General features: G+C 45.1%; 1 protein-coding gene across 1 annotated transcript in view; it reads left to right on the forward strand.

The window, feature by feature from the left end:
• CPXM2 (carboxypeptidase X, M14 family member 2) overlaps window positions 1-15,749 on the forward strand; it is a 128,204-nt gene that overhangs the window by 88,661 nt on the left and 23,794 nt on the right. The window contains exons 5-7 of the mRNA XM_059899798.1: window positions 5,267-5,351; window positions 6,339-6,489; window positions 9,178-9,266. Coding sequence (XP_059755781.1) covers window positions 5,267-5,351; window positions 6,339-6,489; window positions 9,178-9,266 — 325 coding nt within the window. The remainder of the gene's footprint in view (window positions 1-5,266; window positions 5,352-6,338; window positions 6,490-9,177; window positions 9,267-15,749) is intronic.

Genomic DNA, 15,749 nt, shown 5'->3' on the forward strand with positions numbered 1-15,749 from the left:
ACACCATGTTTATGGATTGGAAGATTTAATATTGAAAATGTTAATTCCTTTAAAACTGACCTATAGATTAAATGCCATCTCAATTAAAATCCAAAAGGCTTTGTTTTGGAAATTGACAAGCAGATTCTAAAATTTATATAGGAATGCAAAGGGCCAAGAACAGTCAAGGAAATTGTGAAAAGCAAAAACAAGATGGGAAAATGTACACTACCAGATACAAAGACCTATTATAAAGTTACAGAAATCAAGACAGAGTGGGTTTAGCATAAGATAAGGAACAATGGAACAGAATATAGCATCCCCAAACATACTCACACATGTACAGTCACGTGATTTACAGCAATGGTGTTGTTGATGTGCAATAGGAAAGTAATCATATAAATGGTTATGAATCAATTGAAAGCCCATATAGAAAACAATGTGTCTTGACCCTTACCTCACACTGTCCAATAATCAACTTCAAGTAGCTTGCAGATCTAAATGTGAAAGGTAAAGCAATAAAGCTTTTAGAAGAAAGCATAAGAAAATATCTTTATGATCTTGGAGTAAGCAAAAATGTATTGACAAGGGCACAAATACTGCAAACTGTAAAGAAAAAAATAGGTAATTGGACTATATAAAGTTTAAGAAATTCTCTTCATCAAAAAATACTACAAAGTTCAAGACAAACTGGCGAAAATATTAGCAATCCATATATTTAGCAAAAAACCTTATATCTAGAATGTATAAAGAACTCTTACAAATCAATATAAGACAGACAACTTAATTGATAAAAAGGGTAAAACTTGAATAAGCATCTCATCAAAAGATGATATTCAAATGCCCAATAAACATATAAGATGTTGAACTTCATTAGTCATCCAGTAAATTAAAATAAAAAGTACAGTGAGATAATAGGACATACCCATCAGAATGGCTAAAATGAAAAAGAAAGATAATACCAAGTGTTGACAAGAATGTGGAGCAACTGGAACGCTCATACACTGCTGGTATAAGTGTAAATAGACACAGTTAATTTGGAAAACTACTGCAGATGAACGTATGTATATCCTAGGACCCTGTGATCCAGCAATTCTATTCCTAATTACACACCAAGCAGAATTCTATGTAAATTCACCAAAAGATACATACATAGAATTTCCATAGAACTACCACTATTCATAATAGTCTAAACTGGAAACTACTCAGATGCTCATTAGCAATAAAATGGACAAATACTGGGTTGGCAAAAGATGTTATGGAAAAACTCGAACGAACTTTTTGGCCAGCCCAATAAATTGACCATTCTCAGAGTGGAATACCAGAAAGCAATGAGAATGAAAAAATCATAATTATGGGCAATAATATGAATTGTCAAAGACAAAACTTAGCCTGAGACAAAATGAACAAAGGTTGTTTATTCATAAACTCACGGCAAGAGGACCCTCTGCTGTCTCTTTCAAGAGTCAAATGTGGTAAAAAGGTGAGGCAGTTTCATAGAGTAAGCAGGAAACACTTAGTCTCTGATTCCCAAGCATTCTATTTTTTTTTTTTTGTTTTTAACAAAGCAATATATGTATTTCTTTTTTATTTTTTATTTTTATTTTTGGCTGTGTTGGGTCTTCATTTCTGCGTGAGGGCTTTCTCCAGTTGCGGCGAGCGGGGGCCACCCTTCATCGCGGTGCGCGGGCCTCTCACTATCGCGGCCTCTCCCGTTGCGGAGCACAGGCTCCAGACGCGCAGGCTCAGTAGTTGTGGCTCACGGGCTCAGTTGCTCCGCGGCATGTGGGATCTTCCCAGACCAGGGCTCGAACCCGTGTCCCCTGCACTGGCAGGCAGATTCCCAACCACTGCGCCACCAGGAAAGCCCCCCCAAGCATTCTATTAAGACGGAAGTGTTGGTAGTAGAGAAAGCTTTCTAATTAGCCCTAAAGTACTTTTAACCATGGTAGGTGGACAGCAAAGGGGCCAGCTCCCTACTGCCTGGCAGAGGAAGTTCTGTCTCTATCGAATGGCCTGCAGAGCCCATGGAACCACAGTTCTGCTGCCGTGTCCCTTACTCTCCTCCAGGATATCAGCTCCCTTTTGCATCCTCCAAAGTACCAGTCTCATCTTCCTCCATCTATGAGATGCTTATAATCCAGTGGGGGATAAAGATAATTCTAGAAGGGAGTATAATATTACAAACAGAATTAAAATATGAAAGAAACGAACATATAAGAAAAGAAATTGGCTAAAATAAATAAATAAATAAATAAATAAATAAAAATAAAAAAAAAAAAAAATAAAGATGGGAGACCAAAAAAAAGAAAAAATAGAAATTGGCTAGATTGGAGGATTAGGACAGGCTTATCTGATTAAGTTTGAGGTCTGAATAGTTTAGAGCAGGGGTCCCAGCCCCCCGGCCACGGACCGGTACTTGTCCGTGGCCTGTTAGGAACCGGGTGGCACAGCAGGAGGTGAGCAGCAGGTGAGCAAGCGAAGCCTCATCTATACCGACAGCTGCTCTCCATCTCTCGCAATACCGCCTGAGCTCCGCCTCCTGTCAGATCAGCTGCGGCATTAGATTCTCATAGGAGCGCGAACCCTGCTGTGAACTGCGCATGCGAGGGATCTAGGTTGCGTGCTCCTTACGAGAATCTAACACCTGATGATCTGAGGTGGAGCTGAGGTGGTGACGCTAGCGCTGGGGAGCGGCTGCAAATACAGATCATCATTAGCAGAGACGTTTGACCGCACAGAGACCATAATAAATCAACTGCTTGCAAACTCATATCAAAACCCTACCAGTGAGTGGCAAGTGAAAACAAGCTCAGGGCTCCCACTGATTCTGCATTATGGTGAGTTGTATAATTATTTCATTATATATTACAATGTAATAATAAGAAAAGTAAAGTGCACAATAAATGTAATGTGCTTGAATCATCCCAAAACCATCCCCCTCCTCGGTCCGTGGAAAAATTGTCTTCCACGAAACCAGTCCCTGGTGCCAAAAAGGTTGGGGACCGCTGGTTTAGAGGCAGACAGAGAACAGGAGGAGTCCGGACAAATGGAACAGTATGTGCAAAGGCCCTGAAGCAAGAGAGGGTATAATCAGTATCAGGAATTGAAAGAAAGAGCATGGAAAACAGGAGGTAAGCAAGGGTCTTATAGAACATGATGAGGAATTTGGTCTTAATACTAACATAACTGATATTTTAAGCAGGAGGTGACATATTAATATTTCATTAGAAAAGTAAACCTCTGACTGCATGATAGATTGGAGGGCAGTTTAAATTTCAGAAGACCAGTGGGAGGCAACAGCAATAGTCCTAGCCAGAGAGAATGGGCTGGATGGTGGGAGTGAAGATTCAGGGAGTGGAGAGATTCTAGAAGGATGTGGAAGGTACAATTGACAGAACTTGGTGATGGTTTCATTGTAGGGGAGAGAGGGAAAGCGGGGCCAAGGAGGACTCTGGGATTTTGTTGCCCTGGCTGAATGGCAGTACTTTTTCTGAGGCAGGGGCTCCCAGGTTGGGGTACAGAGTGGATGAAATAAATCAGTTGGTTTGGGCGTGTTCAATTAGAGACATCGCTGAGACGGTAAGTGGAGAGGTCAGATAGGCAGAAGGATATGATGTAGGTCTGCAGTTCAGAAGACAGGGCTGAGCCACATAATTAATTACCCTTCAAACATAAGTGTTGAATTTGTCCATATTTGGTTTTTTTTAAGTTTGAGAAATTATTACTTGGTTTGCATTTCCTTTTTTCTCTCTCCCCTTTTCTTTGGAGGACTTGTTTGGATTTTTCTTTCCACGCCTCTCTTATTGTTTGCGTGCTTCTTTTGACTGAGAGGCTTCCTAAATCCATCACTTCCACCCAGGCGGGGTAACCCCTCACCTCTGCCACCCCTCACCTCTGCTGACTCCCTCGCTGGGTCACTGCGGGGCGTGGTCAGCAGAAAAACAGGTGGCAAAGGAACTGCAGATGCAAGTCATTTGGAAATGATTTGAATGTTGGAAACAGTTTGCTATTTTGGGTGAGGATCATTTTCTGGTGCAAAGGGCCTGAGCTGTTGCTGAGGTGCCTTTCGAAAGGCATGCTTAACGCATCTTAATCTGCAGGCGTGGGCTCAAGTGTGTAACCTCCTGAGAAGGAGCATGTCGTTTGATAGATCCTGGCTCCCGGCAGGTAGTCACACAAAGCAGGTGGACAGGTGAGAGAAGGGAGAAAGTTCAGCAGAGGTTGGCTTCCAAGCACCTAAGAATCATTTTCGAACTAGTCAGACAATTCAGAATGAATAGAGCCAGCTGCTTTTCTAAACAAACTTTACTAGACAGTATTGATTTGGACTAGAAACTGAGAACCTTCTTGGGATCTATCTGGATCCTGAGTCCAAAAAGATTTCACAGTAGGAAAACAAGGATTCCAAATGCTTCAGCTGGTGGAATGTTCTAAAAGATTAGTACATTGGTGCTTAGTTCCAATATTTAAAAAATTTGAAAGGAAGATGCTCAGGAAGACTTGTCTATATTGCTTAACAATTAATGTTATAAAAAACTGAGGCAGAAGGGAAAAATGTGTTTTCCACAGGAAAGTCATTTTTCTTTTGCTTATCAAATTGACCTCCACTCTGGGAAGTCAAATTTTGGCTCTTTTACCCTCAGTAATTTCTGTGCAGTAGGATGTGATGAAAGGGGTCTGGCCTGGGGCCCAGATATCACTGGATTATTGCTGGCTGAGGAGTGGGGTGGAGGAATTGTCTGCACGGCTGTGACAGCCCAGGAGAAACCTCGTGTGTCTTAGAGACTCAGGCTGCTGTTTTTGTGGTTGGTGGGATCTAGTTTGTTATGTTCCCAAACAGTTTCCCAAATGAAATTTCTAGGCCAACTTGCCACTTTTACTGAGGTTTCTTTCCCACGTGGAACTCTACTACTGTGTGTGATGTAAATGTTCAGTATAAACAGATATGTAAGTTATTTGTGTATCTTTATGTGTGTGACCAACATTTAGTTCTTACTGGGGGCCAGGCATTGTCCTAAGTGTTTAAAGGGTATGAAACCATGTAATGCTTACATTAATATTTCAAGCTTGGTGCTTTTATAATTCCCATTTCATGGATGAATAAACTGTAGCCTAGATGGGTCAGTTACCTGGCCAAGGCCACAAGGAAGGTGAGCAGTGGGGGCCAGGGTGTGACCCAGTGCTGCCCACCTCTGGGACCTGCTTTCTCTATTGCTGCACCTCTGCATGGAAGAGGGAAACATTTTTAAGTGTGTGGTCCCAATGGTGTTTTATTTTTTCTTAGGAGTGACTGGGTAACTTCCTATAAGGTCATGGTGAGCAATGACAGCCATGCATGGGTCACTGTGAAGAATGGATCTGGAGACATGGTGAGTCTCTTTTCCCTCTGACCACGCCCTTGGTGTCTGGCTGTGCAGGGCTTGGCAGAGGCAGTGGACACCCGACCAGTGTTTGCACCTGGATGTTGCCTGGTCCTGTGTCAACCCAGACCAGCCATCCAGTCTGACGGAAAATGACCCCCTTTCTGTACCCTGAAGCTCGGAACCAAGTGGCCCACATTTAGGGCTCAAATTCAGAGCTGCTGGGATTCAGTCTCTTCCACAAGTCACAACTCAGCCCTGGAAGGTCAGCGGCCCATGGGGAATGTTGGGGCCTGCACAGCTAGTCAATTATAGTAGTTCCCGAACTTTCTTTAATGACCCTGGTCTCTCAGCTCCATGCTTCCCTCCGGGTTAGCCAGTTCCGAGCTTATCACCCTCTTCCTCGGGTTCTCAAGTGCAAGTTCCAAACATGGTATCCAGTGCCTTCCAAGATCTGACTGCAGCCTCCATTTCAACCTTCTTTCTCATACTTACCGCGTCCTGCACCCACCCCCCCAACCCTGCACACAATCCTCTGTGTTCCAGTAACAGGGAGACGGTTGCTCTTCTCCTGAATCCCATCTCGGGGCTTCTCCAGCCATTGCTTCCTTTTCTTTAGAATCCCTCCCATCCCTACACATCTAAAGAGTTTTCCTTCAAGGCCAATTCAAATGGCACCTCATCCCTGAAGCTTTGCCTGGTCCTTTCCTTCTTCTAAAATCCCAGAGCTTTGTGGATGTCTCTTTGCCATGGCACTAATAGATTTCACCTACGATATCTAAATATAACACCCCTCCTCCTCCCTGCCCCCCCCCCACTAGACTGGGGCTTTCTGAGGGCAGGGTCCAGGCCTGATCCATTTCTCCTTCCCCCTCACTGCCCAGCTCATGTTAGGTGTTGCTCGAGATCTTGTGGAATGAGTGAATTACTGACTCTTTCATGCCTTGATAATCAAGCTCTACAAGAGCCTCTTTTTTTCCCCTTGTGCATTAATAGATATTTGAAGGAAACAGTGAAAAGGAGATCCCCGTCCTCAACAAGCTGCCTGTCCCCATGGTGGCGCGCTACATCCGCATAAACCCACAGTCCTGGTTCGATAATGGGAGCATCTGCATGAGGATGGAGGTCCTCGGCTGCCCGTTGCCAGGTGAGTCTGCCCGTGCTTCCTGCAGGGCAGGGGTGCTGATGGACCACAGGTGCTTAGCCAGCAAGGTGAATAAAAATAAGCCACACAACCTTTTTCTCATGTAAAAAAATACCACATCTATTGCAGAATATTTAGAAAACATAGGTAAACAAAAAGAAAATAAATAAAAATCTCCCATAACCCCACGAACGTTTGGTGTATTAAAGTAACATGTCAGCTGTGGTTTTGCCTACTGGGATTTTAAGATATGTTGCAACGTTGAAAATTCACTCAAAGCTACTACTCAGAAGCAGGCAAAAAAAAAAAATTAGATAACATTTTTTTTGGAAACACGTTTAATTGCCCTTGACTGCTCCTGCTACACTGGGTAGAGGAGATGGTAGGAGTTAATTTTAAACTTGACCATGTACATAGTCTCTCTGTAAAAGTAGCTTCGCGTGGATGCCTGTGTCTTTGGGTAAATGCTTGCTCCTCTAGGTTGTGTTCCCCTTGCCCTATCTCCACATCATGGGATCTGGGTGTGACCCCCGAGTGACAGGAAGATGGGGGCTGGAATTCACACATGGACCCTTGCTGATGTCTGCTCTGGACAGGCTGATCTTGTTTGGCTTGCTGCTCTGTCGGCCTTTCAGAACATAAGAGTTTGTGTGCATATGGAACCTTATGTGGCAGCCTCTTTGTCCTGTCCAGACATCTCCAGGGAAGGAAGCTGGCCTCCAGAACATTCCTAAAGCCCTGCACTAGGGCCTCTAGGAACTTCCACTTTCCTGTCCACCCACAGTCAGGCCCTAGGGAACAAGGAGCACAGCTTTGGGTTATCTCTCCTATACTTTCTCCTCCAGGAAAGCCTCAGCTTTCTTGTCTAGTGTGAGAGTCAGGCCTTGCTACCTCTGGATTCCCCCTGCCAGGGGGAAGGGTACCACCAGTTCTGATGTCTCAGGTGCCGCTATATCTGTCATGCTATTTCTATAGCCATCCCACCCCCACCCCCACCATGAACTTACAGTTACTGAGTTTTGGGAGCATATTTCATGTCATTTATTGCTTTTCCCTCAATATAATATCCATGATCTTGCTTTGCCGAGTATGAATTTAAAGAACATACGCTCTGTATTGGTGAGAAAGATGGGTCTACCTACCTACCTACTTACCCTCACACCAGACAGATTCTTTGTTACATATTTGTGCTTACTAGACGGCAAACCTTTTTCATGTCGTTAAAACTATTAGAGACCATCTGTCTTGTGGATGCTTTTATCCTAGTCTGTGGACAATATCTCATGTTTTCAAACTGCCTCTTATAGTTAGAAGTTCAGTTGTGTCCAGTGTTTTGATTCTCTACAGAATCCCACAGTGAGTATCTTTGTTTCTGTGTCATGGTGCGCGTCCAAAATTATTGTGTAAATTATGGGATTATTGCTCAAATTATGTTACGGTGGCTGGGATTGCCGGCGGAAAGGAAGTATGTGTTTTCAAGGATGATCCAAAGAGAATGTTGAAGGCTTCCCAATTTGGGATCTGGGCCTCCTTTTGTGGCTGGTTCAGCCTGGGATGACAGTCGCCTGCTGCCGCCCAGGGCCTGCTGGGCTTTCCTGAGTTCACTGCGTCTGCAGGCACAGACGTAGGCGGGAGTCTGTGAGGCCTTCTTTGCGCCAGGTCACTCAGCACAGCCTTGGTCTGCTTGCTTTAAAAAGCAGGGTCACGGTTTCTCTCCGAGGGCAGAAATTCATCTGTTGTTGGTAAAGGGCAAAGGGCAGCCTGTGAGAGTCTCATGAAATAAATATTTTCCTGTTAAGTTATTCTTGGTGTGTGTATGTTTGAAGATAGGTCCTGGGGGCAATTTAAACACAAAGACAGAATTACAGTGTGAAATCTGAATGGGTTTCAAGTATGGACTTGGAATGGTTCTATTTTCCAACCCTGAATATTTAGGGCCATTTTCTTCTAGAAGTTACTTAGCAGTCTGCCCAGAGGAGAGCTGGCCTTTGTGCATGCCTCCTGGTGGTGGTCACATCTGAGGGCCTGGGGTGGCAAATGGGCCCCCATGTCCATGTGGGTAATTGAATCTTGCTCAGTTGCCTTGTTGTTGACACAATTCCTTTGTGCAAGTTAATGAGACCAGTCATGTAGGACCCCTGGAGCTTAAGGCATAAGGTCAGTTTCCTAGAAGTGGAGAAGTGGGGATTCCCAAACAACACAGGGCTTCTGTTAGGAAGGATGAAAGTGGACTGCATGCTGGGCAAGCAGCTGATAGAGTCCACCGCACTTCTGAAAATTTCCATGCAATTGTGATATTCATTCATTCATTCATTCACTTATTCCTTCCTTCGTTTAGTGTGACTGTTTGCCAGGCACTAATACTAACAATAAACCAGTGAGGGAGGTACCAGTGTTCCCCTGTTTATGGGTGAAGACACTAAGGAAAAACTGCTCCAGTGACTTATCCAAGGTCACACAGCACACAAGTAGAAGAGATTGGAACCCAGGCATTCTGGCTCCAGGCCCATGCTCTCCCCACTGGGTAGTTCTGACTCTTAAGATGCTTCTCGAAAGTTGGCTCTCTCACCTCTGTGCGAAAGTTAGAAGCTGGAGGTTGAGCTGTGTTCCCACACAAATCAGGCACCTAACACAGCCACCACAAGTAATAGAATAATGTGAATGAATTCAAAACCATATTTCTGTCCCTAGATCCAAATAACTATTATCACCGACGGAATGAAATGACCACCACCGATGACCTGGATTTTAAGCACCACAACTATAAGGAAATGCGTCAGGTAAGATCCAGGTTTGTCAAAGAGAAATCTCTCCTGTGCCCAGAAGCACGTAGGTGTTTGTTTTTGTGCTTTTATGGTTTGTTGAAGCCACAGGAAATGCTTGTAGTTTCGAGGCTGAGAATGCCTTGGGGTTCAGGTGACCAGAGGAAACCTCCCTCGCCAGCAAGTGATTGAAGCAGAATTCGAAGCCAAGCTTTCTGATTTAATACTATACTTCTTCCACCTACACCGTTGGTGGAAATGTAAATTGGTGACAGCCACTATGGAAAACAGTATGGAGGTTCCTTAAAAAACTAAAAATAGAGCTACCATATGATCCAGCAATCCCATTCCTGGGTTTATATCCAGAAAAAAATGAAGACTCTAGTTTGAAAAGATTCATGCACCCAAATGTTCATAGCCAAGACATGGAAACAACCTAAGTGCCCATCAACAGACGATTGGCTTAAGAAGATGTGGTATATGTATATACAATGGAATATTAGCCATAAAAAAGAATGAAATATTGCCATTTGCAGCCACATGGGTGGATCAAGAGAATATTGTACTTACTGAAGTAAGTCAGAGAAAGACAAATATTATATGACATCACTCATGTGTGGAATCTAAAAAATAATACAAATGAATCTATATACAAAACAGAAACAGACTCACAGACATAGAAAACAAACTTATGGTTACCAAAGTGGAAAGGGAGAGGGGGAGGGATAAATTAGGAGTATGGGATTAACAGATACAAACTACTATATATAAAACAGATAAGCAACAAGGATTTACTGGATGGCACAGGGAATTATAGTCAATATCTTGTAATAGCCTATAATGGAAAATAATGTTTTATATATATATATATAAAACTGAATCACTTTGCTGTACTCCTGAAACTAACAGAATATTGTAAATCAACTATACTTCAATTTAAAAAAATACATCACTGTGTGTTTGAGTGGTATCACTGATTTAAGGACAATAGTCATGTGCAGAGTCGAAGAAGAAAAAGAATCCGGAATAACACTGGTAATAGTAATAGCAGGAAGCTCTCACATACGACCTACATCAATTTCCCTACATTAGGAATTTACCTATGTTAACATGGTCAGTCTCTCTAACCACCCTAGGAGTGCAGGACTGTTGTTGGCCTTATCTTACTGATGGGGAAACTGAGTCACCGAGGGAATATGTAACACTCCCCTTGTTATTCTGATTCTCTGATTCTCGGTATTAGACTCACCGGGGGAAATTTGGAAGAATACCTATACTTGAAACCTGCCTCTGGCCAATTAAAGCAGAATCCTGAGGAAAAGGCACTGGGGAATCAAAATTATTTAAAGCTCTCCTTGTGATTCTAATATACAGGCAGGTTTCAGAACAGCTGGTTGATACCTTATGGCTCTCAGTGCTTTAGACTGTTAGGAGGAAAAGACGTCCCAGATGAGATTGTCCCCAGATTTAATGACAGAAACCAAGTAATCCTGAGCTATTGACAGCATTTATCTAGTGGGTGCAGAAGGGAGAAGGGACCAAGAGTTTTTTAGGACAGGCTAAAAAAGCAGCCCTATGCTGAGTGCTTTGCCTGTGTAATCCTGTTCAGCGTTCCCCCCAAGCCTTGTGCTAGAAAGCGCGGGGAAGTGTTGGCAAATGAGAAACCCTTAGACATGTAAGAATCTGTTGGAAGAGAAGGAACAGAGAAATGTACTCACAAATATGTTTAACAAACAGGCATTCACCAAAGGCCAAAATAACATGGCTCAAAGCGAGGGCTCATAGGTGCTGAGGGAGCGGTACCAGCCACGCGGTACAAGGGCAGGAGGCTTTCCTGAGGTCGGAGCAATTAGGCTTTGCCACGAGGGCTTCTCTGCTTCATCCCAGGGAGTCAACAAACCCAGTTAGTCTCCATGTCATTTAATTTGAGATACACAGAGCTTCCAGGCACCTGTCAGCACAGACTCGGAGGTGGGACGTGCTAAAGAAATTGTCTTGTGGTCTTGCTCTGCAGAAATCAGGATAATGTGTTTGGACTTGAGGTCTGTGAATCATCCGTGCTGCTCTCCATTTTCGGGTGTTTATGTGACTGCTCACCGTTCCATTTTATGAAGCACTCGTGTCTTAACACAGCTTTGCTCAGTGGGCATCTCGGGACATCTTTTTGCCCAGAAATTAGGCAAATATCAACTTAGTTGGTGCAGTTAATGTCAAAAGCAATCTATCTAAATGCATTTAAAATGAGCTCACTGCACAGAGAGTGTGGTACCTTGAAATAGTTGTCCCGCATGGAGAATGGAGGTCCTTCTCATATGAGGAGAGCTAATGGATGTGCTTCATTACCCTGGGGGTCTCTGGTCCCCATCACTTGGTAGATGTTAGAGCGAAGAGGAACCCGAGAAAGCAACGCAGCCCCTGCAGGGGACACTGGGTGACCACTCCGATCTCTCAGGACCCCGCGGCACTCAACTGGAACCTGTCCGAGGTTGGGCGGGGGTGGGCATCTATCAATCCTGAAGAGTGTTCAAGCCAGAAGTGATTTGCCATTTGGACTCCTGGCTCCTGGGGATGGGAAAGAAGCCAGCGCTTTTAGCAATTCCCTGTATGGAGTCTGCTAGATTGCCGTAGAAACCTTTCTACTTCAGGGGGAAAAAAAAATGTTAGTTTATCCTAGTATTGCGAGAGACATTTACAAAAAACACAAAAATGAGAAACAGACGCAGGAGCAGGAAGAGAAAACAGAACAGCTGCTGCACTGGAGGGGAAATCAGGAGATGTGAGCGACTAGCGTGTGTGGGAATTATTTCTGGAGCACTGACTTATAAGACACCGTTCTCCCCGCAGGGCGAGCCCCGGGGGCTTGGGAAGGGGATGGGGGGAAGGGGGGGGGAGGCAGGAGGCCGTTGCGCAAATGCTGATATTATGATGCAGATTGAGTTAATTGTTCTGAGCACTGAAGGCCTTCCCAGCATGTGTCACCATTCATAATTGCTCAGTCATCTCCGTGTCTACATGTACGTTACCTTTCTCCGTCATTTGGGACCCCGAGGGCAGAGACTCTGTCATTTTATCTTAAATCCATAAAGTGTACTGGATAACTGTACTTTTGAGGTTGTTGCCGGGGAGATATTTGGGGGACAGGAGGGAGAGGTGGCCGGCATGGCCGGCCGTGGTTGGGAAGGGATGGGGCTGCCGATGAGGTCTGCCGTCATCCAGGGCCTGTGGCAGGAAGAGACGGAAGGAAGGGTGGTCCGAGCAGCGAGGACAACGGGAACAGGACTGTGGAGGCAGGACGGGACGGCCTGTTTCTGGGACAGTTGTCAGTGCCAGGAGAGGCTTTAGTCTTGAGTCTGAGAATCGGGAGGTCTTTTCCAGGCGCAGAGCTGTGTTTGGGGAGATCCTTCTGGCAGTTGTATGCACAGTAGACTGGTGAGCTCTGTCCCTGTCCCGGGAGAGGGACCTGCCGGGTCTGAAGAAGGATGAGGGGAGGGGTTTCTGAGGGGGACTGACCAGTCCTAGGATTCCCCAATAAGTTGGAGAGAGATAGGCTTCTGGTGTGCTTCCCAGGGGCTGGGATACCGTCCACAACGGGAGAAAAAGAAGTGGTTTTGGGGAGAGGTTAAAAAGATTGGACTTTGGTTGGGGACCTGCTGTTGTCAGGTGCCAGATGCTCAGGAAATTCTGTCTGGTTGGCTGATAAAGGAGCGTGTGGCATGAGGCAGTAGAAAGGAGTCCAGGAGAGACGTGGGTTGGAAGGCAGCCGGCTAGTGGTTTTGATTTCCCGGGCAGCTGAGGATGGTCGTGGGCAGCAGGCGGTGGGGTCGCTGAGCTCCTGACCCTGGGGGTGGACGATGGTGGCAGGAAGCCCGGGCAGGACAGCAGGCTTGCGGATTCAGACAAGCGCAGCTCCGCACGCCGCCACGGGACACCTCCGACCCTGGCTCTCTTCCTTCCCCCTCCCTCTGGAATTCCTTTTCACTTGATCAGATGCAGTGTCTGTTTCTCAGACAAATGAGTAGAGATGATGGAAGAGGACTTTTTCTTCTCTCCCTTCTCTCTCTTTTTTTTTTTTTTTAACATTTTAATTCATTGGATAAACAATATTGTAACCATATCAAATGCAAACTAAAAGTCTCAAGGTTACTCCTCCATGAACCCAATACCCTAAAGAATCAGTGGTTTTCATTTTCCCCCATTTCTATCCAGGGTTTGCATTTCTTTGTTCACAGAATTCATACGATTTTGATCAGAGGATGGTTACAACTTTGCCCAGATTTTCTCACTTAACATTGGATCATTAGCCATGTCTCATTGCTGTCTTCATAATTGTCGTTGGATGCTGCGGAATGTTCCAGTGAGTGGATGCATCAGTTTTCTCAGCTACCTTTCTGCCCTGGAGCCTTTGGATAGCTCCCCACTTGCAGTGACTTGTGTGAGAGGATGAAACCTGCTCCAGCAAGTGTCATCGTGCACGTAATTTACCTCTGATGTATCGCTCTGATCCTCTGATGTATTGCTCGAAACTGAATTACTAGGAAAGGGGGCTCTTTCTTCTGTCTCCTTCAGGAGAGGGGGGAAGCAACAGAGCCGGGAATTCAGTAGATCCCAGGATGTGATTTATTCCCTCCTCAGAGATGAGGAGACAGAGTCTTGAGGATGCTGAACATCTTACAAAACCCACTACTCTCGAGGGCAGTGTTTCTCAACCATGTTTCCTTACTGGCCCTTTCTAGACACTTTTCTTAATTACCCATTACATTAAAAACGAAGGAATAAAGTTTTGTTGGGTAGGGTTGCACTTTGGAGGGCCACAAAGCATGTAAAATTTAAGATTTTTAGCCCCTGGAAGACCAATTTTCACCTCCTTTGGGTGATGTCATCCTTGTCGAGGATGAGTGCTTCCTCAACAAGGCAGTGAAGAAAATTCTGTCCCTCTCTCTTACTTTAGACATCAAGACTCAAACATTTACCATTAAGACTCAAACTCCAAAAAATCCTCTTTGACTCTTTTTGGGAATAAGCAAGGTAGCTCAGCAGCCAGGTTTGTGAGGGTGCCCATGGCCCCTGGAGAGATCCTTCCCAGCATTTCAGAGGGCCACGGTGTGGAGGGAATTGTCAAGAACCTTCCTAAAGGGAGTCTTCAAATGCCCGTGTTCTCGTTCCTGTGCCTGGAAAAGATACTTGTGATACCACAACACCAAGAAGGAAAATGTGACTGGTATAAAAATACTGCCATGGTGGGTAGAGGGTAAAGAGGTGACTCCGATGAGTCATGGCTAAGAATCACCCCATCCTGAGAGGCTGTATCCCCGGCTAAGTGTGCATCCAAGGGAAGATGCTGTTTGTCTTTTTCCAATGTCAAGGTCATGATCTCCAGCACAGGGGGCACATTCCTCTGGCAGCTCATCAAAAGGGGAAGGAGGGTAGGCATTAAATGACAGCCAGACTCTGTACTGAATGCTTGTGTTGACCACCTAGTTCAGGATGAGCCGAGTGGCTCTGTGTCTGCAGAACTGGTCCTTGATCTGAACGCAGGACAGTGGGTCACCTGCTGATCAGGACTTGCTGAGGTCCACGCTGGTAGTGGAGCGTGTGTGGTCAGCAGGGACTGGTATGAGAGGCCCAAATCAGATGGTGCTTGTGCTGTGGCCGTCTACTGGAACAATCCCGTGTACAACAGACAAAAGAGGCGGCATTGCTTGTTTTGATTGCTCTGCTGCACCTTCATGGACAGATAAGAACTCAAGAGTCCAAAGCCCTGACTCCACCTAGTACCAGCTGGGTGACCCTGGGCAAATCCCTCAATGTCTTTCTGAGCCTCAGTCTCCACATCTGTAGAATGGGGACAGGCCTCCTTGCTTATCTACTTCACTGGTGGTCGTCACGATGAGATTCAGTAGAGAAATAGAACTTACTATGAACGCGATGGTGAATGTTGCTAGTGACATTATCACCATGTCCCTTGTTAAAACTTGGCCTACTCCTATGTGGCTCCACTTCAGTCCCTCAGTATGTATCCCGCATGGTGAGAGGTGTGAAGCTACATTAACCTTGCTGGCATGTGGTTTCTCCAGTGATGGTGGGTTTCTGCCTCTTCCCTCTTTGAACAAGAGTCCTTTATAGTCAGCTTTCTCTTTCTCTCACCTAGATATTATAACACAGAGTGAGTTATCATAAAGCAAAGCATGTTCCCCCCCTCCCAGGAGTGGTGAGAGAATAGACCCTGAATGCCTGACCAGGGCTGCGGCTGTAACGCCTTGTAGGTGTGTCGTAAAAGCAAAGCACCAGCAGCAAAAGCTCTATTCCTTTAGAGATGCGCACCGAGGCCCCGGGATTGCCCTCCACCCAGCAGTGCAGAATGCTCTGTTACGAAAGGCAAACCAAGTGCCATGTCCCTCCACTCCATCAGAAATTCTACGATACCGATTTACCAGTTCCATAGATTTTAACCTACCATAACGTTTGTGACAGAGTTGTTTATTTACAGTTTACAAGTACATT

The sequence above is a fragment of the Balaenoptera ricei genome, chromosome 16, assembly GCF_028023285.1.
Source record: "Balaenoptera ricei isolate mBalRic1 chromosome 16, mBalRic1.hap2, whole genome shotgun sequence".
Classification (NCBI taxonomy): Eukaryota; Metazoa; Chordata; class Mammalia; order Artiodactyla; family Balaenopteridae; genus Balaenoptera; species Balaenoptera ricei.